This window comes from Gallus gallus, chromosome 2, assembly GCF_016699485.2.
Source record: "Gallus gallus isolate bGalGal1 chromosome 2, bGalGal1.mat.broiler.GRCg7b, whole genome shotgun sequence".
Classification (NCBI taxonomy): domain Eukaryota; kingdom Metazoa; phylum Chordata; class Aves; order Galliformes; family Phasianidae; genus Gallus; species Gallus gallus.
Genome location: NC_052533.1, coordinates 79,077,013 through 79,098,453, shown reverse-complemented (window position 1 = coordinate 79,098,453; position 21,441 = coordinate 79,077,013). Strand labels below are relative to the sequence as shown.

Here is a 21,441-nt window from a genome sequence, read left to right as displayed (position 1 = left end):
TGATTCTTCCTTGATCCTATTTACAGTGCCATCAAAAATATCAAGAAATCAAATATGCAACAAAACACTAATATTGATTTTTTTTCTATCTTTAATTCTTCAGTGATTGTTTGTCTATCAGATATTATTTTATTTTGTTCTCAGTTATATCCAATCATCTGGTCCAGGCTTACGCACAGCACTTCAATCCGCTTGGAAAACATCGGTACAACTGGGTTTAAGGCCACTTTCAATAATCTCTGAAAGATCACGGTGAGAAAGAAAGGTGCTGGAGGACTGGAGGAAGGCAATCTTTCATCATTCATACTGATTGGAGTTAGTCAGTGTGGTTTTATGAAGGTAAAGTACTTGACCAACCTGACAGCCTTCTACTGTGAAACAAGCATTTTAGTGGATGAACAGAGTGTAGTGAATGCTGTTTCTCTTGACTTTAGGGAGGTTTTTGATGGTGTCTCACAAAACTTCCTCTTAGGCAAGCTGATGAAGTATGGGCTAAGTAAAGCAGAGGTGTTTTGAAAACAGAATGACTTGCCAGGCTCAGAAGGCTGTGATCAGTAGCACAAAGCCTTGCTGGCAGCCAAACACTATCAGTGTACCCCAGCAGCTGGCACTGGGATTAGCACTGTTCAGTCTCTTCACTAATGACCTAGATGAGGGATGGAGTTGATTTGTGGATGATACAGAAATGGAAGAGTGGCTGATAGGGTCATGCTGCAATTCAGACAGTCATGGCTCATGGATCATAGGATCATGAATTTCATTAAGTTTAGCAGAGACATACAGGGCCCTGGATCTAGGAAGGACTTAATCCCGTACACCAGTACATGCTGGTGGCTGGCTGGCTGGAAAATAAACTGGTAGAAAAGCAGGTCCTGGTGGACAAGTTGAACATAGCATCAGTGTGTCTTGTGGCAAAGCTGGCCAGAGAGTGTTGCCAGCAAGCTCGGAGAGATTATTCTTGCCCTCTACTCAGCGCTGATGAGATCTCATCTGAACGTAGTCTACATTTGAGGACTATTTAGCACTACAGGGACATGGACATACTGGAGCAAGTCCAACATGAGGGCACAAAGTTGATTAAGTTAGTGGAGGATCTTTCATACGAGGAAAGATTGAGAAGGCTGGGGTTTTTTGGCCTCCAGAAGATTAAGGGAAGATCTTAACAATGTGTATACATACCTGATTGGTGCAGGGAGCAGAGAAGATGGAGACAGACTTCTTGGTGCTGCTCAGTGAAGGGGAAAGCAGCAACGGGAACAAAATATAAGGTAGCAAATTCTTTTCAGGAAAAGTTTTACTGTCAGGATGACTGACCACTTACAGAATGTCCAGAATAATTGTGGAGTCTTCTTCTTTGGATGTGCTCAAAATTCAAGTGGACATAGTTCTGAGCAACCTGCTCTAGTAGACCCTACTCACAAAAAATGGAAACATTTACATTAGGACTCTTTGTGATGAGGTGGTCCTTAAATATATATCTGAAATGTTGATGTAGAAGTTGTCTATAATCTTCTGTTCAAAAAATGCATCAGCAGTGCTTGAATTTCTATCAATTGGTAGATTTGAAGAAAACTTCTGCAGTTGGATTTATTTTTTAATATCAATGCCTTTTCTCTAAAAATAAATTAGATAATTCTCACATTCTCTAGAGGAGCATTTCCAAATGTCAGGTAGGCCTCACTAACAAGGGGAAGGGTTGGGCTGGGTTTGCCAGCTACATTTGCTCTGCAGCTCTCCTTCCCTTAGCTGTAGCTGCCATAGGATTAAGGTATGCTTTCAATCCACAGTCTCTATGTTTAAAGTATGACGCAGAGCCAGGACCTGACTCAGCTCACACACCCAGTCTCCCTCCACAAAACCATTCCAGGCTCCGAGCTCCAACACCCCTGTCTGTCATTCATCCGGAATCACTGGATTTCATGACCAGAGAGATCTCTTGTCCTTGGTGGTGGTTCAGTCCCTCTTGCCTTGGTTCAGAAGCAACACTTGATCCAAAATCTTGGGAACCTTTGCTCTTGGCAGAATTCTCCAAAATGGAATCCTGGATCATTACCAATTCTTACAACTTTCTGCTGTCAGCTGGGCATTCTTATCAAGTATGTAACAGAAACCATTACCACTTACTGCTTCACATGAGTCAGGAAACCCGCTTTGTAGAACACATTCTATTAAGGTCACTGAGTATTTCAGCAGAGGTCTGTTTGAGAGGAAGCAACACCAAATCCAGCTCTGAATGGAACATGTAGCATTCATCAAAATGTGCTGAAGATGTGCCATAGGAGAATGAAAACGTGAAATTCAGGACCACTGCAGGAGCAGCAGTACTTCTTTGTTTGCCAGTATAGATCTGGCAAACAGGTAAACGATGGACAAAACTTACCTGAGGTCCTAATCTAGAGGAATGTTCAACTTTTCTGTAGTTTTAAGTCAGTTCAAGCCAAAACAAATCTAAATACTAACTTATTGATAACATTTCCTTGGAGTATTCTGTCCTCAGTTCAAGCAAAATAGTAACTGATGATCATCAAATACATAGCTGGATAATTATAAAAACCTGTGTCCAGACTGACTTTCTTGAAGCCAAGAATACTAGAAAAATAGCAATAGGAAATGTTTCATTTATGAAAAATCCTAGCTATTCGGAATCTTATTTCATCAACTAATTCTGACTTATTAAAGTCTCACAGAAGTCTTGAAAGTAGCATGTACATGCTTTTGCTTATTTCTAAGTATTTTCAGAATTGAGATCATATCTTGACTTTTGAAAGATTAATTTCCACAGTCATTTGCAGTTCCTGGTAACTTCCTTTAAAATAACTGTGACAGCTACTGAGGGGAAAAAACTAAACCATGACAGAAGTTTCCAAAAGCAGATATTTAGATAAATATGAACATGAAGTTCTTAGATATGACTGCAGTTACACGTATTTATTTACTCTAACCAATTATTTTATCTTTAGATTTATATGTTTTTGTCCAGTAGTGAGGGTTAACCAGAGTAACCTGAATAGGTTAGTAAAAATCATGTATTGGACAGATTTGATTATTGCAATAACTTTTGAAGGGCTGGATAGTTACAGATTTCCTTTAGATGCACTCTTTGCTGTAGCAAAAGAATGACATTAAAGAACCATCTAGTCTAATATTCTACTTCTTAAAAAAACAAAAACAAAAAGCTTACCTCTCCAAAAGCCATATTATGATCTAGTGAAAGATGTAGAAAACCCACTGTTTATATATAATCTGCCTTTCATGTTTTTGTCTCATCTCTGTGTCTACTGCCTTTCATTGACATTAGTCATGAAACAATAGGATCAATATTTCTCACAACATATGTTGTTACTGGTAGTTATCAGACGTATTTTGACAACCATTTAAAAACAAATCCATTTCATCACCCTGTTAAATTCTTGTTCCTAAAAGCCTCTTGTGACGGTGCTTGCAGATTAGCTAGAGTCTGTGTGAAAGAACATCTCACTTAGTAATTATGAATTTCATTCAGTTTATTGCAATTTTATAATTTTTTTTCAAGATAAAATGTAAGATTCTAAGCAGTCTTTCTGAAGTATTCATGATGCATGTTATGTGCAGTTACTGTGTTCCCTCTAATGTGCTTCATCTCTGTGGACTACAGTCCTAAATACTTTCTAAGTAGAGGAAACTCTTCTGTGTCTTGGATTACTTGTGTTCTGAAGAATCTGTCTCTAGTTCTGCAGTATTCTTTATGAGGTATGTAGAGTAACATAGCTCAAGATGAAGCTGTACAACTGATCAATAAAAGGCATTATTGTATTTTCTGAATTACTCATCACCCTATTCTTTATGCATTCTAATGCTTCTAGAGTGTTTGGACTGTTATTGTATATTAAACAGGTCTTTTCTTACTACCTATAGTATTGATTTTGAATTTATCCAGCTGGAATTTTGTAAGCTACTTGAGCCATTTTAAATTTCTCAAGAGTGTTATTCCTTGCTTCCTCCTTCCCTAGATCTCCTACCTGAAAGCAGAATGTTATTTCGTCAAGTAGATGGCTTCCTAAAGAACACTGCTAAGTTTGCACAAGTGTTCAAATGCAAACTGTTCCAATATGAAGGAAATATTAGGAAACATAATGGGAGGTCAGTGTCTTGAAAGTGGGAAGGGATGACATAGTTCATAATTTGTAAAACAAGTCGAATTGTAACTGTGAGTATAAAAACCAGCATGATCAAAATAAGAAGGGGCAAGTTACAAGAGATACAACTAGAATCTGCTTATGAATAATTTTATATTCACCCCCTTCTTCTTGAAATACATTGTGGAGTTAGCTGACCCACTATTCATCTGACAGCTGATACTAAAACATATAAAATACTAATCTATTTTTTGCTCCAATCTTGACTAAAAAGATTATCTATGGCTAGATGACCAATGTAAGTACTATCTGTAATGAAATGGGGAAGATCAGAGACTACTGTGGTATCTTCTGATCATTTAGATCTCAAGAAGTTTCTTTGGTAACTCCAGACCTTATTAGACATTATTCTTAAAAGTGTATGGAGAATGAGTGAGGACCAAAGTTAGATACCAGATGTGAAGAGGAGGAAGAAGAAAACTAAAAGAAGACAAGGAATTACAGATCAGCCAGACTGTGATTCATAACAACGTTGAACAACTCAAACTATTATTTATCTTTATAAAAAGTGAATTTCACCAGGTTCCAGATGTGTGAAATCAAATATATTTCCGTAGCAAATTTTGACATCGTATTTTGAGGAATATAACACAGCTGCTGTTATAATGCTATGGAGAGAAAGTCCTAATAACCAAACTCAATAAAATCAATTGAGAAGAAAAATCCAGTAAAAAATAGCAGTCTTCAATATTAACCAGTGAGAAAAAATTGTGTACCCTTGATGGAGAAGTTAATGTTGTCAGGTAGTTGTCCAATGCTGATTTGATGTTCCTCAGCCTATGAGTTTCAAGGTCATAAGGAAAGCCAGACTCCTTGCATCAAGTTTAAGCCTAGAGCTGTGGACAAGCCAGATGTATTGAGGCACAATTGTCATTGCTGTCATAGCAGGGATGGCTCAAGAGCTGGTGTTCCTAGGGGTGAAGCAAGGCTTGTTGACCTGTCTTTGGCCATGCTGCCACAGACAACTTGTGGAAGCATAGGCTGGCCAAATGCCATGTGTCATCCTGTTGGCAGGGCCTCTTGTAAGGTAGTCCAGTGTCCCATGTAGGAGAACAAAGTAGGGGTGGGAAAATGAAGGATGGGGGTGATGCAGGCTTATAAAGTTTTAATTGAGCCCTGGTGGCAAAGGGAGATATGCAGGCAACAGGAGTGTCTCCTGTATCTCGTGTTCCTATTTGCTCTCTCCCTAAGACCTGTCACAGATCCCTTGACACTGGTAACAAGTTGCGCTATCACAGTCACAGAGTAGTTGGGGCTGGAAGGGAGTTCTGGAGATGGTCTGGATGGAAGTTCTCTAGGATAATCTACTGCTGCAAAGAGTACTGCCTCTAGCATGTGTTTGCTTAGACAAGCAGCTGCGGCCCTCAAGATTTTGTCCTGTGTTGCTCTGCTTTTACAGATGGATACAGTGGATACATAGACACCAGATGCTCAAACAGCAAAATCTTCAATGTTGTTGGAGTCCCAAGAATACACAGTAGATAATTTTTGACAATGCTATGTACTAGCTTTGTTATTTTACCCATTTGGAGAAATAAGGGGGAATACAGTGCAATATAGCACTTCAGCTATTTTCTGAAAGTCATTTGCTCTTTAACCATGGACTTTTAAATTCACTGCACCTTCCTTTTCCCTGAGGCACATCCACTTTCAGTTAGAGCCTGGTAAGCATGCAGACTGTAGGCTACCTAGGGAAATTGGTCTCAAAAACATATGGCATTTCAACTTCAACAATGTCAGAATTATCATTTGACTGTAATGATGTTCATTTAATTAAATGCAACCTGAAATAGAAAAGATAATATGTAATTTAAAAAGTAGAACATTCAAATTAGAAGGTCAATTTCTTTGTGGATTTAGGTACTATGACATTTTTAATTACACTGCTGATGTATAGAATGCTGCAGTCTTTAATTACATAACAACATGGTATTTGTACAAAGAACCCTTTTCTTTAGCTACGGACATGCTCTAAGGATTATTAGGAGTTTTAGATATTAATGTGTGTGATCCCAGCTGGAGTTTGAAGAATGAATTGAAAGTTGCCGGTTTCAAGTGTAGGGAGGGAAAGTTGGTGAGTGGGTCCATCAGGTGGAAGAGAAGATGAAGTCAAATGCAAAGTAACTCAGTGCTTCCTCTAGTGCAGCTGTTGAAGCACCTGATGTCGAGTCTTTCAAAATCTGAGACAGATTTATGCTGAACTCATTTTTCTGAAAAGGCACAAGATACCACTAGGAAACCTTTGGGTTAATTAAGTTTTTTGCTGTGGAATTATAATTTTATTTCCTGAGAAATTGCATGAGACTAATATAATGAGAAATTAGTTGTTACAGGCATGAGATATTACTAAAAAAAAAAAACCCAAAACCAAACCAAACAAACAAAAAACCCACACCAAATCAAGCAAATGACATAATCATCATCATAAACTCCTTGGAAAGGCTTTTTCTGTTCAAGTTCAGAGAGGTGGAAAGTAGAGGAAAGCTATTTGAGCAGAATCAACTTGAGGAAGAAAGACAAGCAGTACTGTCATTTGCATGAGCATATTGTATAAGCCTCAAATACTTTTCTGGAGATGGCTGTTGTTCACATGGAAAAGAGAAAACATTTTATTTTTCCCACTCTGATTTTTTACACTTTTGTGAGTCTGTGCAAAATCATGTAATTATTCTTATATTTAAAATAAGTACGTGTGACATTGGTCTTCCCACCCTTGAGAGATTGACACTCAGAAGCCTTCAAATCCCAAATATTGTGATCTGCTTTTAAAAGATTTATGTTGTGATTTTAGTTTGTCTTTTGATACATATTTTTTAACCTCCTTTTGCTTATCCCACTAGATGTGTGTATGTGACAGTGAGGGTGGCCAACTCCACAATTTCTGAAGTGACTGCAAGTAAAGCTTTTTCATGTTGCAAAAATTCTCACACCCACCTCTACTAACTCCTTCCCGGCAATTAATTCTGCCAGAATGTTCTCCCCACATAAATTTATGTTCATCTTTCAATCTTATCACTGCTGCTCTTGAGAATTGTTCCCCCTCTCTTTCCCAGCACAGTGGGCGCAGTTGGAACTTCTTTCCACTTCTTCCTCAACTGTGCCTGATGCCCAGTCGTGCATCTCAGGAGAAGAGCTCCTCAACTTTCATTCTCCTTCCTTCCAGCAGCTGGAGGGAATGGGACAAAGAAAGTCAGACCTTATCCTGTCTTCAAACCCCAGGAATCTAGGAAGTGTAAGTGTCTTGACAGGGTTTAAGAGCTATATACAGTATAGATTTCTCTGTTTTCTTACAAAGCTACTTGATATATCACTTCTTCCACATGAAGATGTGAACATGGTAGAGGGGGAAGGCAGCATCAGGTCTTAATGGGGAAATTTCAGTCCATACCATACTAGCTACCTGCCTTTTCTTCTATCTGGCTTGTGGTCAGCCATGGTTAGCTCTAAATCTTTCATCTATGACCACTGATAATAGCCCCAGTTTTACACTTTTAGTTGTATTATATCACTCCATGTCCCTCTTGCTGCTGGCTTTTACTCCGGTCACCAGCAGCCACCTTTGTGGCACTGGGGCCCAGTAATGCCCCTGTCACAGCGGCATCTCCCTCTCGCTGTTGAGCTGAGGCAGGCCTGCATCCTGTGGGAGGTTTTAAACTAAAAGAGGGGAGATTTAGATTAGATGCTGGGGAAATTTCTCACTCAGAGGGCAGTGAGGCCCTGGCACAGCTGCCCAGAGAAGCTGTGGTGCCCCATCCCTGGAGGTGCTCAAGGCCAGGTTGGATAGGGCCATGGGCAGCTGAACTGCTGGGTGGCAGCCCTGCCCAAAGCAGGGTTTGAGGCTGGATGGGCTTTGAGGTCCCTTTGAACTGAAGCTGCTGTGATGATTTGTGCTGTAGATACGGGTGTTCAGTGGGTTGGGGAAAGAGAACTGCTTCTGTTTGAGCGCAAAACTTTAGCTGGTAAACGCTGCTCATGATGGACATGAAACTTTGGTGATGATACCGCAATTTGTTCTGAGTGCTTACTTCGTTAGGAGTAACCAAGTCCTTCAGAATAAGGCAAGAGGCCACGCTTAAAGGCAGGGAAAACGTGTTTTGTTGCTCCAATATCGAATTTTGACAAAAAATCGAGGTACGGCTTTAAACCAGAGATTCATCCGTGTGGAAAGGGATCTCGTGGAACAGACCTCGGCCGGTAGGAACCGCACCACAGAGCTTTCCCCGGGCACCTCTTGTCGCGCTGAGGGGGACACGGGGGCAGCGCCCCACGCTCGGAGCAGCGGGCGCGGCATGGGCGCGGGGAGGCGCTTCCCGGCGTCGCCCAGCCCCGGGCCGGCAGCGCGGGGCTGCGGCCGCCCTCCCTCCCGCCGCACCATGCCGCCGCGGCTCCTCCTCTCCGCCTCCCGCGCGGGAGCGCGCCCCGTTCCCCTCCCCGGCTGCCTGCAGCAGCGGCGGCGCTGAGGGAGTTGCGCGGGCTCTGCCCGGCGCCTCCGATGTGGCGAGAAGCGATGATGGGCAGGAGGAGACGCCGTTACCTGCTGGAGCGGGCAGAGCAGGCGGGCGGCTGCGGGGCGGGCGGCGAGCAGTCCCGCTCCCGGGACTGGCTCTACGAGTCCTACTATTGCATGAGCCAGCAGCACCCGCTCATCGTCTTCCTACTCCTCATCGTGATGGGCGCCTGCCTGGCCCTGCTCGCCGTCTTCTTCGCCTCCGGACTGGTAAGGGATGTGCCGGGGACGGGACGGAGCGCGGAGCCGCTGCTGGGTGAAGTTGGCGGCGGCGGCGGGGACCCCCCGGGCAAAGTTGGGTGCCCGCTGCGCGCGGGAGGGGCTGGAGGCGAAGGGAGCCGGAGGGAGCGGCGGGCGCTCCGAGTTTAATTCGCTTAATTCGCTGGCTCTGCTTCCTTCCAGCTGGCAGAGCGGCCAGCTGACTTTCTGCTTTTGCTGGCGGGGCTTAAATTCTCTCCCCAAAATACGGCAAAATACATTTGGACGGCAAGTAGGCAGCTGGCCGTTCTTTTCTTAATGCCCCCCCCTTACAGTAATACAGTTCTCCAGCGTTTGACCCATTTTCCCGAGGGAGCCTTCGGGGCTCGCAGCCTTCGCTGCTTGGGGAGGCGAAGTTGGCTCTGCGCGGTGCCCCCCGCGCGGCGGCTGAGGGCTCCCGGCCCCGTTAAGGAGCCGCGTCGCGGAGCCGCTGACAGCCGGCATCGCGGATCTCGCCCTGCAAGCCGGGCCGCTCTGCCCTTGTGCCGAGCGCGAGGGAGAGGCTGCAGAGGGCAGTAACATTCTTGCTCCTCACGGAGTTTTGCTGCCGGTAGTGATTAGGGGCTGCTTGCACGGCTGTAGGCTTCGGAAGTAGCGAGCGGAGATTTGAGGGGTCTCGGGTTTTGTTTGTTGTTATTCCTGTTTAGGTATTCGGTCTTCAGGGGAGCTTGATGTTTATTGGATACAGCTAACGGTCTGTAGGGGCGAGGACAAGTAGGTCAGGTATAGCCTGCTGGCTCTCCTAGAGGCATTGCACATAACGCTGCTTGAACAGACAGAGAACCCAGCTTTCCTGCTTGTTGTGACCAAACTTTTATCTTGAAACCCTCAGGAAGTGATTGCAGGACTTGCTACACTTAGTTAATTGCCGACTTATTTCCTCCAGGTATTTGTCTTAATGTTTTCAGTGCTTTCTTTTGTAAGTGCTAGTCCTACTAAGTGCAGAACAGGTGCGAAACAGCTCAGGTGAAGCCAGTAATAATAGATGGCTCCTAATTCGGTTGCTTAATTCTTAGCTGTTTCAGCTGTGGAGCTCTGTGTACCCAAATGCAAATTAAACAGCGTTTAATTAAAGTGAGTTGACCTGGGGACTTATCCATCGGGGCTAGAGGGACCAAGGATGGCAGTAGAAGCGCATCCAGGCTGAGGCATGGGCAGGTGTGAGAGGTACGCAGTGCTACCTCCAGTCAAGGCAGCACGATTTGGGTTTGACAGTTCTTAGCACTGAATTTCATCTCTTTCAGTCATGGCACGACCTGCAGCTTGTTGTCACAAGTTGCACCTGCTTTTTTTCGTAATCCTGTTTCTCAAAGTAAGTCATTCATAGTAACAACACTAGCACGACGGTGGTTCAGAGGACTAACTGAAAGTTAGGGAAACAAAACAAAGAGCTGACTGCATCTTGCCACGCGCTGTGCTACAGAAAGAGTGAATTTTATAGTTCAGACTGCATGTGGAATTCCAGACATACCGGAAAAGGAAAAAAAAAAAAAATAAATGCTTTTAGAACCTTTTTCCTGAGCCTTTATCTTCCTGTGGCTCACGGCTGAGAGGGTGAGTGGAGAGAGAGGTGGGGTTCGTCCTTAAAGTTTCCAGTCAGCGGATGAGAGCGACTTCAGGCGCAGAGAGAGCTTGTCTGTGCCGACTTTCAGCCGCAGGATGTTGGGCAAAATCCCTTGGAGGCCTGCCCAGATGTTCACCTAAAAGCCTTTTATTATAGTCAAGCTGTAGTTACATTTGGGATTGAAAATATTTCTAAAGGCTTTACTTCTGTTTCTCCTGTGTGTGGCTGAAGAACGCTCTTTTTGTACAGCTGTGGAAGCTTGGTTGAGTTTTTCTGCCTGATAATATGCAAGTGTCAAGCAGTTATTAGTATCTGAGCTAGGAGAGCCAATGCTGTTATCCTTGTCTTTATTTTGCACATCTTGAACGTATGTATGTGATTGCTTTGACAGAATATTTACTTCTGTAAAGGAGGCACAGTGGAAGTGAATAGGGATAGTTCTGTGAAGGTCTGTGCCGTGCATTTGAAGTTAAAGGAAATCTTTCTCAACAGTTGTTTCCTTTGCATTTTGTACATAGCAGTGGAGATTTTACTGAAAATTACTTAAGCCTGTTGTGGAAACAAAATTCCAAAGTGACTCACGGCAACACTTGATTCATATTTCTCACTTTTATTTCAAAGCTCAGCTTAGGATGCAAAATGTGGGATCGGACGTTGTTAGGAAAAAATGGATATACATGCAAGATGAACTGTTCTTCTGTTCTAGCCTTTCTTATGAGAAGATGAACCCAATGGAAGCGAGAGGTTTTCTTTCCACTTAATTTTTAATTCAGTTGTTAAAATAGATCTCAGTGAGATCCGACTTTGTCTTTTTTGAGGGGAAAACAATGTCTGCTTAACTGCTCCCAAACAGAGCCAACCACACCGGGGTGCATTCCACTTACTCAGTTCTTTCAACCTGCCAGAATACCAGCTGTAGTCTTCCCTATTTCAGATGAAAAATTTATGAAAGCTGTTGCAAAATTACAGCAAACAAGATTACTTACAAAGTGTGCCTGGAAATCAGATTACTTTTCTTTCAGGCAGCGTACTGCTGTTGTCACTGAGACCGGTTTCTTGGGAGACTTTTGGTTTTGTTTGTTTCAGGAAAATAATGTGATTTTGACCTTTGGGATTCAGTGCTCTATCTCTTCAAACACTCGATACGAGACTCCCAGAGTCTACCTGTAAGATGACCATTCAAAGCGTGGAGCTTTGTAAGGATAGAATCAGCCTTTGAGTTTCCTGTGTCAAAGTATCCTCAGTATTTCTTGGTAGTACCTGGCGTGAATGGAGAACTGGCAAAATGAAATCAGGCTTCCATGTTTAGCTGCTTTAATCGATAGAGAGTAAATTATTTTCCCAAATCTGTGAATGCCTTCCAGTGCTTAGAAATGCCAGATGTCAGGTTCATTTTCTGTCTGGTTATTGTCTTGCTCTTTTAATAATATAATGTGTAGGGCAAACTTGTTATTTTCCTCCCTCACCTATTTTAGTACTAAAAACATCTCACCATTTTTAGTTGTATCTGGAACAGCCACGTCTCTGGTCAAAACATATTTATGATACCTGCAATTTATAGGAAAAAGATTAAACTGACTAATATTTTTTAAAATACCTAATGTAAAATGTCTGCATACCTGAAATATCTGTTGTTGTGATGTTTTGTTTCTTATACAGTTAAACAAAACTCTGACTGAAAACAGGGTTGATGCCCAAATTGTTCAATTTTTTAGAATGCTGTACCTTTCACATATGTATTTCATCTATGTATTATATATTTTCTAGACATAAAGACTGCACTGTGCTGCAGATACAGGCTTCAATAAAAGCAGTCCTTTGAATCACTTAGCACTGCTAAGGACCATGTGGTTTAAGTGAAATGAGACTCAAGTCTGTCAAGACTTTTCTTTCCCTTTTCCCAAAATTCAAGGGACACCAATCTACTGCAAGAGATGCATTTCTTTCAGTCTGGTCAGTGGTCTTTGCTGAAACACTGCAAGCCTGATGTGCAGGGTTATATTGTATTACCAGTAGGTTTGTAACCTTATCTGCCTTCAGAATTCTTGCTGCTACAGGTGACCCTGTGAAGTTCTTAACATGTGGCTGTTGATGTGCTATGGAGCTGGAAGGTATCAGTGGTCAAGTAGAGCATGTGCTGAGTGAAGAGTCCTTCCACAATGCAGTATTGGGATGTATTCCCTCAACTCAAGCACTATGAAGTCACTTATTGTTAGCTGCCTAATTGTTGTCTCTGAGTTGGAGTTATTACCTGGCTTCCAAGTCACTTGCACAGAAAGAAGAGGGTCAGAAGAGTCCTGTAAGCATCTTAGGAGAGTGCCATTTTTTTGGGCCTGTGATTAGAATGACAACAAATCCTCCCTTCCTCTGATGAGTCTAACTCCGTCTAAAAGAAGTCTTTGTACTTCTGGCAAAAACTGACCAATCAGCTGAACCTAGAACTCTTCCAGATTGCCGTGATCAGAATCTCATCCTAAAATAGAGGGGAAAAAGTCTTCAAGTCCATGTGGAAAACACAGCTTAAAATAGCAGAAAGGAGGGACATGTTCATTCTCATCAGTGTCTCAAGTGATGGGGTGTCTGCAGGTGGGCATTTGCTGCATGATTCTGGTAATGTCCTTGTCAGTACTTTGGATCTAAAAGTTCATTCATCCACACCAGCAAGTCATCACAGCGGTGCTGTGGTGATGTTATATCCGTGTTAATGAAGTGCTCTGTTGTAACTAATTGTATAGAGTAATACAGCTGTGTTGTATGTTCAATCGTAATGCAGATTTCAGGAAATCTTTTAGGATCTGCCCTGTATAATTTATAGCACATTTGGTTCAAGAGCAGCAACTGTCTTCCCCAAATCCAAGCATACTCAAGCCTTCAAAAGTGTTCCTTGGAATCCTTGCAGACTAAAAGTGAGCCAAAGCATCTGCTATGCTGTTTTCAAACTCCAGCATATCCATTCCTACAAAAAAGAAAACTAAGGCACAGCAAAGGTAATGAAGGAGCAGAATCCTCATGAGTTGAGGATCAAGCTGAAGAGGGGGGCTGTTTGCATGCTTGTTGTGCCCACAAGGTATGTTGTCTTGTCTTAAGCTTGTTCTGACAGATTAATGCCCCTATCAAGATGAAGAAGAATTCAAAGCAAAAAAGAGTTTATTTATAATGTCTTCTCTTTTGATAATTGCAGCTGTGAGCTTATAGTTCTGCCTGAAAGTCTGCTATATATTGAACTGTTCTGTGAGGGAATCCCATGTTTCGGGTTTTTTCTTCTTATCTTTAGGCACCATGAAATCACAGTATATTTTTCCAGGTATCGCTGCTGGCTGTCTGATACAGTCTCATGATTTGCCCTCCCTGCCAGTTGTTTTCTGCAATAATATCTCTGTGTGACTTTTGTAGCCAGTATTACCTCTTGAATCAGGCCCATAAAGGTTGGTTGCTTCTTCCTGTCTGAGTCAAGATTTACCTTGCCTTGTGTCTGGTTTAGTTCCTCAGTAACTATATCAGCCTGGGCTCTTGTTTGATTTATTAATGACACTCCTAGTACATCTGTGGTTGCTTTTAATGCTGCTAACAGCTTGTCTCATTTGCCAGTCCCTAACCAGCCATCCAGATAATGAGGTGCCTGTGGCAACTTCTCTTCACCTAGCTTTGTGTCATCCTTCATGTTGAATAACCTGAATGCTGAGTAAGAGCTGGGTAAAAATATGGGTGTGGCTACACTGGCACCACAGTGAACCTTGAGCTGTAAGTTTACCAGGTGAAAGCTTTGTGGATACTCTATCAATGGAAAGCTGATTTAGGTCACCGGCTGTGACTCAAGCCATGGATCCACAACTCCTAATCATTAGTGCAGCTGACACAAGTGACAACAGATAAACTGACTACAGCTGCTGTTTACTGAGGTGCAATGGGAATTAGATAGGTGGTGGATGGGCCGTGATTTTCTGCTGTCTTTATCAGCATTGAGCCAGGTGTGTTGATTCACAAATCATCTGTGGCAATTTCATGGTGGATTTGCCATGAACCAGTGAATATCCTTCTGGTTATCTTGCTTAAAATTTTAAAAATTGGTTTCAAGTTCCTTGTCATGGATGAAGCTATCTGACTCATTTACAGGAGTCTTAAAACTGTCATCAAAAAGGTAAATCAGTTTCTTAGGTTGAGCCTTCATGAAGTCTCTTAGAGAAATTGGCTAGACATCCCAGTTGCAATGTTTCTGCTGTGAATGAGAGTACTTGTTATAATGATAACAGTCACTGGACTCATCCAGATTGCATGGAACGTCACTCCAAGCTGATGGCAGCATGGACTTTTAATACAGGTAGAAGTGGCCTGTGAATCTCTGGAGTGGCTGGGCATGGGAACAACTGCAGCTGAGCACCCTTAATCTTTCATCTGGTGCCTTAGTTCCCAGCAATAACCTGGTGGTTATCCCAGTTGCTGACATAGTGGCTTCTATATATTTTACTAAGAACTGAGTCAGCTCAAGCCATATTGATATGCTAATAGGAGAATCTGTCAATTGATGAAACTTCTGTTTTTTAGGGTTCTGGACCCTGAAATCAGTGCAACAGCTGAGTTCTATTCCCCTTTCCCTCACCTTCTCTTTTTCTTGGGTAATTCTCTTTTGAGCCTCCTAAAAAGAACAGCTCTACACATTTTCTGCTCCAGATGTTTTATTTCTGTTTTTTAAATAAGTGGTACCCAGACACTGAACCTTGCTTCAGCTGTGCTGAAGGGCCAAGAACCACTGAACTGTCTGTGTGGAGGTGCGTGAGGCAGCGTCTATGCTTACCCTCCCAGTTGCCTCTTTCTCCAACCTGGATCAAAACATTTACTTAGTCTCTTTCTCTAACCAGAACTCTTGTTCTTAGTGATCTTTACATAATATATACACTGTTTCTGGTGAGAGCATGTTCTAAGCAGGCCTTTGAGAGAAGCAGAGGAAGCAGCCCTCAGATCTGCCGTCTCGGCATCTGCTCCTTCCACCATCCGTGGTCCTAGTTCTGAGGTTTGTTTGATCCAGAAGATGTGCTCTGAAGTGCTGGAGCAATGGCTTCTGGTTCAACGCTCAGGGTTTGACTGACAGGCATTTGAGAGAGTGGAATATGTCCTTAGGGGAGTAAACTTTAAGAACTTTTTCTGTCATAAAAATAGCTGTGTTTAGGAAGTAATTGCCCAACCTTTGGAAAAGCTTGAAATGTAATTACACAATGACAGTTGTGATTTCTCAATATTAAAACTATTTTTCATGTGACCTTTTAATGCTGATATGTAAAAGCTCTGGAATATTCTTGCAAAATGTGTTTTTAAAAGACCCAGCAGAGAAATAAGCCTAAGCCTACCTTTTTCTTTATTAAACAGACCTTTAAAATGCGCACTGTTTTCTCCTGTGTTGAAACTCTCATGCTCCCTGGTTGAAATTCTGTGATCCTTACTTTTAAACAATTCCAGTCTGGGCGTTTGTTCTTGATTATGGCCAGATTCTCAAGCTACCAATCTGGGACTAAAGTGGGGAGGGCAGGCTACCCTTTAGCTTCAGTTTGACAGCGACTATCCAAATACAGCAGTCATTACTGAGTAGCTCAGAGGAGTGAACTAGTATGCCAGTATTTCCAGGTTCCATGGGTCTACAAGGATGTGAGGAAGGGCATAACTTCACTTACCATATGTGCTACAGTAGAGTTAAGCTGGGAAGCATGTCTTTGAGTCCTGTGAAGTAATGTGCTACCCATAAAATTTAGCCAATGTAACTCTTTCAACTCTGTTACATTTTGAATAAATTTCACTGTAAAACATAATTTTTTTTTAAACATTCACCTTCACCTGGCCACATTTTTGGATTTTGCATAAATAATAGCATGCATTGGAGAGTTCCTTTAAGTTTGTTTTGATAATAAAGGCAGTAAGGATTTTGAGAACATCTCAAAAGATCTAAAGAAACTAAGTTATTAAACCACATTTATGGAGATGAATTCGGAATCAATACGTGCAGAAATAAAGCATGCAAGGAAGATACGTTGATCACTACACTTACTTTAAAAATAGCCTGATTGATGTGCATAGGCACCAATTAGCCCTGGAGCCTGAAATAATTGCTTTCATCAAAATACAAACTTTTACTCACTTTGCTACTTATTGCCTCAACTGTCTTCTGCAAGGTACACTTGAGGGAGTAAAACATAATTAACTGTCATTGCTCTCTGGGATGTGGCTTATCTTCTGTGCTTGCCAGAGTCATTGTGTAGGACAGTTTATAAGCGCAGGCTGCAGCCACCAGTAATTGTGTCTTGTTTTTCGCAGGCTAGTAAATGTGTTAGGATGGAAAGCAGCTTTTGATTATCCCTGGCCTGATGGAAGACTGAGGTGGTGCAAGGTGGTCCAGTTCAAGTTCCCTGTCCCCCTGGAGGCCCTCTGAAGCCCAGCTTATTAAATAAAAAGTTGTTAGCACCGACAGATTGCTCATGTTGTAGTTAACAGGATGAGAGATTACGAATCAGTGGAAACTAAAGGGAGAGAAAACTGCCAATGGGATAAGAGAGAATTGAAAAGAAATAATAGGAAAAGCTGCCTACCAAACCCTGGGTGCGTGGGGTTTGTGCAGGACATATTTATCTGTATAAAATACATAAGTACCAGGCTCTGCTTCTGATAATGATGTTTCTGATTGTGATAGGTGTCTGTCCTGTATTCCAATCCATGTAGGAGAGACCTTAGGCTTGTGACGTTCTCTATGTATTTATGTGTAGGTTATTCAAGTGGTTGAAACTCCTTGTTGGTCTGGATGGACACCACCTTTAAAAATCATAACAACTGTTTCAATGGACAGCTGTATTTGTTCCATGCAGAGAAAAGATAAATGGAGAGCAAACATCATTCCAACATCTGTCCACTGTGCTGCAGCTTTGACCCTCGCAAACTTCTCTTTTTAGTTTTTTTTTTGTATTCATTTTGGAGTGGTGGCAGTGGGAGGACCAGAACTGCTGGCAGTATTCATGGTGCACTGAGGTAGCATTAGCATGTTCTCACTTGTTTATTCTTCTACTAACCTTCTGGGGTTTGGGTTGCTTTTTAACTGCTCATGAGCACAGAAATGATGTTTTCATGTCCTATTATAACTGCCAAATATCTCAGTTTCAAAATGTTAATAGTCAACCAAGAGCCTATTATCAAGTACAGAATTATACTTGGACACTTTTGGGTGAAGGGTACGTTTGTACAGTTTCAGCTCTTTCTTCCATAAATCCAGTTGGCCCTTTCTACAGAACCCTATCTCCTTCCTCTGATTTTTTTTATTCTGTGCTTTTTTTTTTTTTTTTGCCTGTAAAACTCAACGCTTATGCTTTCATTTGAGACAGACCCTTTGATGTGTGATGCATTCTGCTATGAGAACAACCCCATGGTGCACACAGATTTTTTTTTTCTTTTTTTTTTTAAAGTCCTGCTACAGTTTGATCTCTCCATTCTTTTTAAGACCTGGATCATCTGTTTGCTTGTGTCTTTTTAGCAGGCTTCCTGCTCCTGCTTAAGATTTAAAATGAACTCGCTACTTATTTTTACCCTCTGAAAAATGGCATCTCAGATTCTTTTATTGGCCTATATTATTGAGTTTCTGGCTTTGTTTTGATCTTTCTCAAGTCAATTTGGGGAACTGATTAGCTTTTGGTCTAAGCAGCTGATGTTTATAGCCATCTATGAAGATTTTAATCTGTAAACTTCTAGCTCTGCCTTTTAGTTTTTGTGTTTGGATTTTGTTTGTTCTTCACTTCTTCACTGTTACAAGGCAGCTTCTCAACAGTAACATTTTATGACCCAGGCTCTTCCTACTTCTTGAGATCAGATGAGTTTTTTCTCTTTCTTTTTGTGAATGTTTTGTTGTTATGGTTGTTTGTTTTTCCACCTCTTCCATGAGCTAGACCTAAACAACAGTCTTAGCTTCTGTTTGCTGATGTAATCCTTAGCCAGTCTAGCTGAGAGTCACTGAAATATCCCATTACCTGTTGTGTTTTCTTACTTGGCAGCCTCTCTTTACCTCTCTATTTCATAAAATCTCATATAGTTTCCATCCTGATTGGATATTAGTCTTCTAGGTGATATATTTCAATAAACCTTTGCTGTTCAGCTTAGTGTTTTGATTCATAGGGGCTTAATCCTATTTATTGATTCTCCTAGATTATTAATTGTATTTTAGCTTTCTTTAGTCCCTGTTGAAATATGACTTTCTGTCTTTTCTTTACACTTTCTATCTGGAGTAGCAATATTCTACTGAAGGTCTTTTTTCCACCAAGTTTTCAGTAGGACTGTTGTGTAAATAATGCCATTTAACGACAGGCATTTTATTTCTTCCATGTCTTTCTTAATCTTTTAGTGCTTATACAGGAATGTGTATACTTTCACATGGCTGTTTCATTTCTCAGCAAACTTTAAAAAGAGAATCTGTCTGTTATGGCTTTTTTTGCAATTTCTTTCCTGTATAAGTTTAATAAACTTCTGTCCTCTGTAGCTGGGAATTACAGGTCTCCATGACATTATTGCTTCTCTTAAATCATGTAGAATCATAGAATCACCAAGGTTGGAAAAGACCTCCAAGATCAAATTGTCCCACCTACCACCAGTATTTCCCCACTAAACTGTGTTCCTCAGTACAACATCTAAATGTTTCTTGAACACCTCCAGGGACGGTGACTCAGCCACCTCCCTGAGCAGCCCATTCCAGTGCCTGACCACTCTTTTGGAGAAGAAACTTTTTGTAATGTACTATGTCCTTGTAACCTCTTCAGTTTGAATGATTTCCTATGACCTTTGAAGTGCCAGCAAACTCATTCTTTCCTGGTTTAGGTTAGATTTAGCTACCTCCCAAGAGCTCCTTCCATGTACCTGAAGATTCCTTGATTTCATCACATTGCCTTTTAAATTAATTTTCTTAGCTGCTTATTGAACCTAGGCTTGTCAACCTATTCTGGTTTAGGAACACCGATGAGAGAGCCGCTGCAGTCCTGTTTCTCCACTAGCGACCAGTATTTCGCCTTTAAAACTTTTCTCCTAGCCTTCCTTATGTTAGTGTTATTGGCACAGACCATAGCCTTTGTACGTTCCTCAGTACCTCCAGAGATCGCATCCAAACCCCCTGTGAGGTCTGATGTTTTTGTGTTAAGCAGAGAAGCCTGTGTTCTCTGGTATTTTAGATTTTGTGTTTCTGATCATCATTGATACAACACTGAAGTAGGTGAGCTTCCCTCATTCCTATTGGGCAAACTAGGAAAAATTTGGGTTCAGCTGCTTTGTGCTGAGCAAGGGAGAAGGTGAACAGCAACCCTATGTGGCTAAACTCACTGGGAGCCCACTGGCCAAAAGTGCTTGATACTGTAGTCGATAAGATAGGTGATCACAGGGGTTTCCCTGGTGATTCCCAGGACTTGAGTGGTTGGTCATTTCATTGTCACTGTTATTGTCCTTGTGCTAAGTGGGACAGATGGTGTAAAGACAAAGAATAGTTGCTGTTCATTTCACCAGTATTGTTGCATTGGTGCAAAATGCCGAGCTTCTCATGTGGGGGGATTTTATAGTACACATTGTTCACTGTTTGGAAGTTTGAGGAAATTCAAGGTGAAGAATTGAGGAAGTTCAAGGTGATCAAAGTGTCAGCTGAAGGATCTGAAATGAAGTGTTGCTATAGTGATAATGTCCCAATATACTGGCAAATAGAAGATGATCTAGGAGCTGGCCATGAATCCAGAACTATTTCTTGTAGGTTACATATATGTGTGCAGCAGCTTGGAAGCTGTAATGACAATCTAAATTTCACTATGCACGTGATGTGCAGATTGCTGGTCTGATTGCTGGCAGGCGAGTAGTCAGATATCACTGTCTGCTAACAGCAGGTGCAGACTGTGGTTCTGACTCATTAATAGGGAAGTGAATTTCTCAAGACAATAATCTCCGTGAAGAAACTGGATGTTGAGCCTGATGTTGTTATCATTGATCTACCAAGCCAAAGAGGGAAAGTTGAATCAGAGGGAGAAATCTCTTGGTGAAAATCAAGCACTTCGTCAACATAAAAGTCAGGACAGTTTGATTAAAAAGTACAGTTCAATTAATTTATTGCTAATGCCCATGATCATGCTGCAGAAAGCTCAAGAAAAGATTAATCAACTAAAATATAAAGGCACATGAGAAAGCTTCTCACCAGGAAAATAAGAAAGAAGCACGAGCAAAGCTTTGAAAGATAAAAGTAGATGTGAAAGGCAGAGAAGTTTTTCTTAGTCGTGGACCCAGAAAATACCACGCAGGCTTGAAAATGGCATCTGGCCTTAAAGGCAAATCATCGTTTCTGGAGTGAAGATGGTCTCATAGTGATGAAACTGATGGAAAACATTTCTGAGGTGGTCAGTTGAAACTATTCAGTTGTCCTAAATGATGAGATTCTAGACAAAGCTGTACAGCTTCTTGGCTGGGAGCAGCAACATCTCCCAGTAAAATGGGGATTTTTCCAGCTGCCTAGCATATGACACACTGCAGTCAGCTGTAAGCAAGTTCACTAAGATATAAAAATACAGGATAAAAGTTACAAGCACCCAGAAGATTTTTGTATCTTTATCTTTGGAGAGAACTATTTCTTGAGGTGTTAGAGAACTGAAATGCTGTGTACTTCTATGAAGAGAAAGGTGATGACATCTTCTGAAAATCATTGTAGTTCTCATTCTCACAGGACTTGGAAAAGATTTCACAGGAAAATGTGGCCAATTTTTGCTACAGAGGTAACCGAACAGATTCCTTCAGTCAGCCTGCTTAAATGAATATGTCCTACTTTGTTAAGGAGGTGGGTGAGCTCATAGTCCTTCAGGCCAATTGATTTTTCAAACGCTCAACACTTTTTACAGTAGTTGTATGAAATCTTGTATAGTTTCAGTGTTTGAAGAACACTGCTCACTTTTTAAAAA

General features: G+C 41.6%; 1 protein-coding gene across 4 annotated transcripts in view; it reads left to right on the top strand.

Moving 5' to 3' along the window:
* The first annotated feature begins 8,605 nt into the window (after positions 1-8,605).
* The window catches only part of ADCY2 (adenylate cyclase 2), a 221,309-nt gene continuing 208,473 nt past the window's right edge, over positions 8,606-21,441 (top strand). For all 4 annotated transcript variants that reach the window (XR_006937251.1, XM_015282305.4, XM_015282304.4 and 1 more), the window contains exon 1: positions 8,606-8,892. Coding sequence is in view for 3 of the 4 variants with exons in the window: in XM_015282305.4 (XP_015137791.1) it covers positions 8,668-8,892 (225 nt within the window). In the remaining variant the exon portion in view is untranslated. The remainder of the gene's footprint in view (positions 8,893-21,441) is intronic.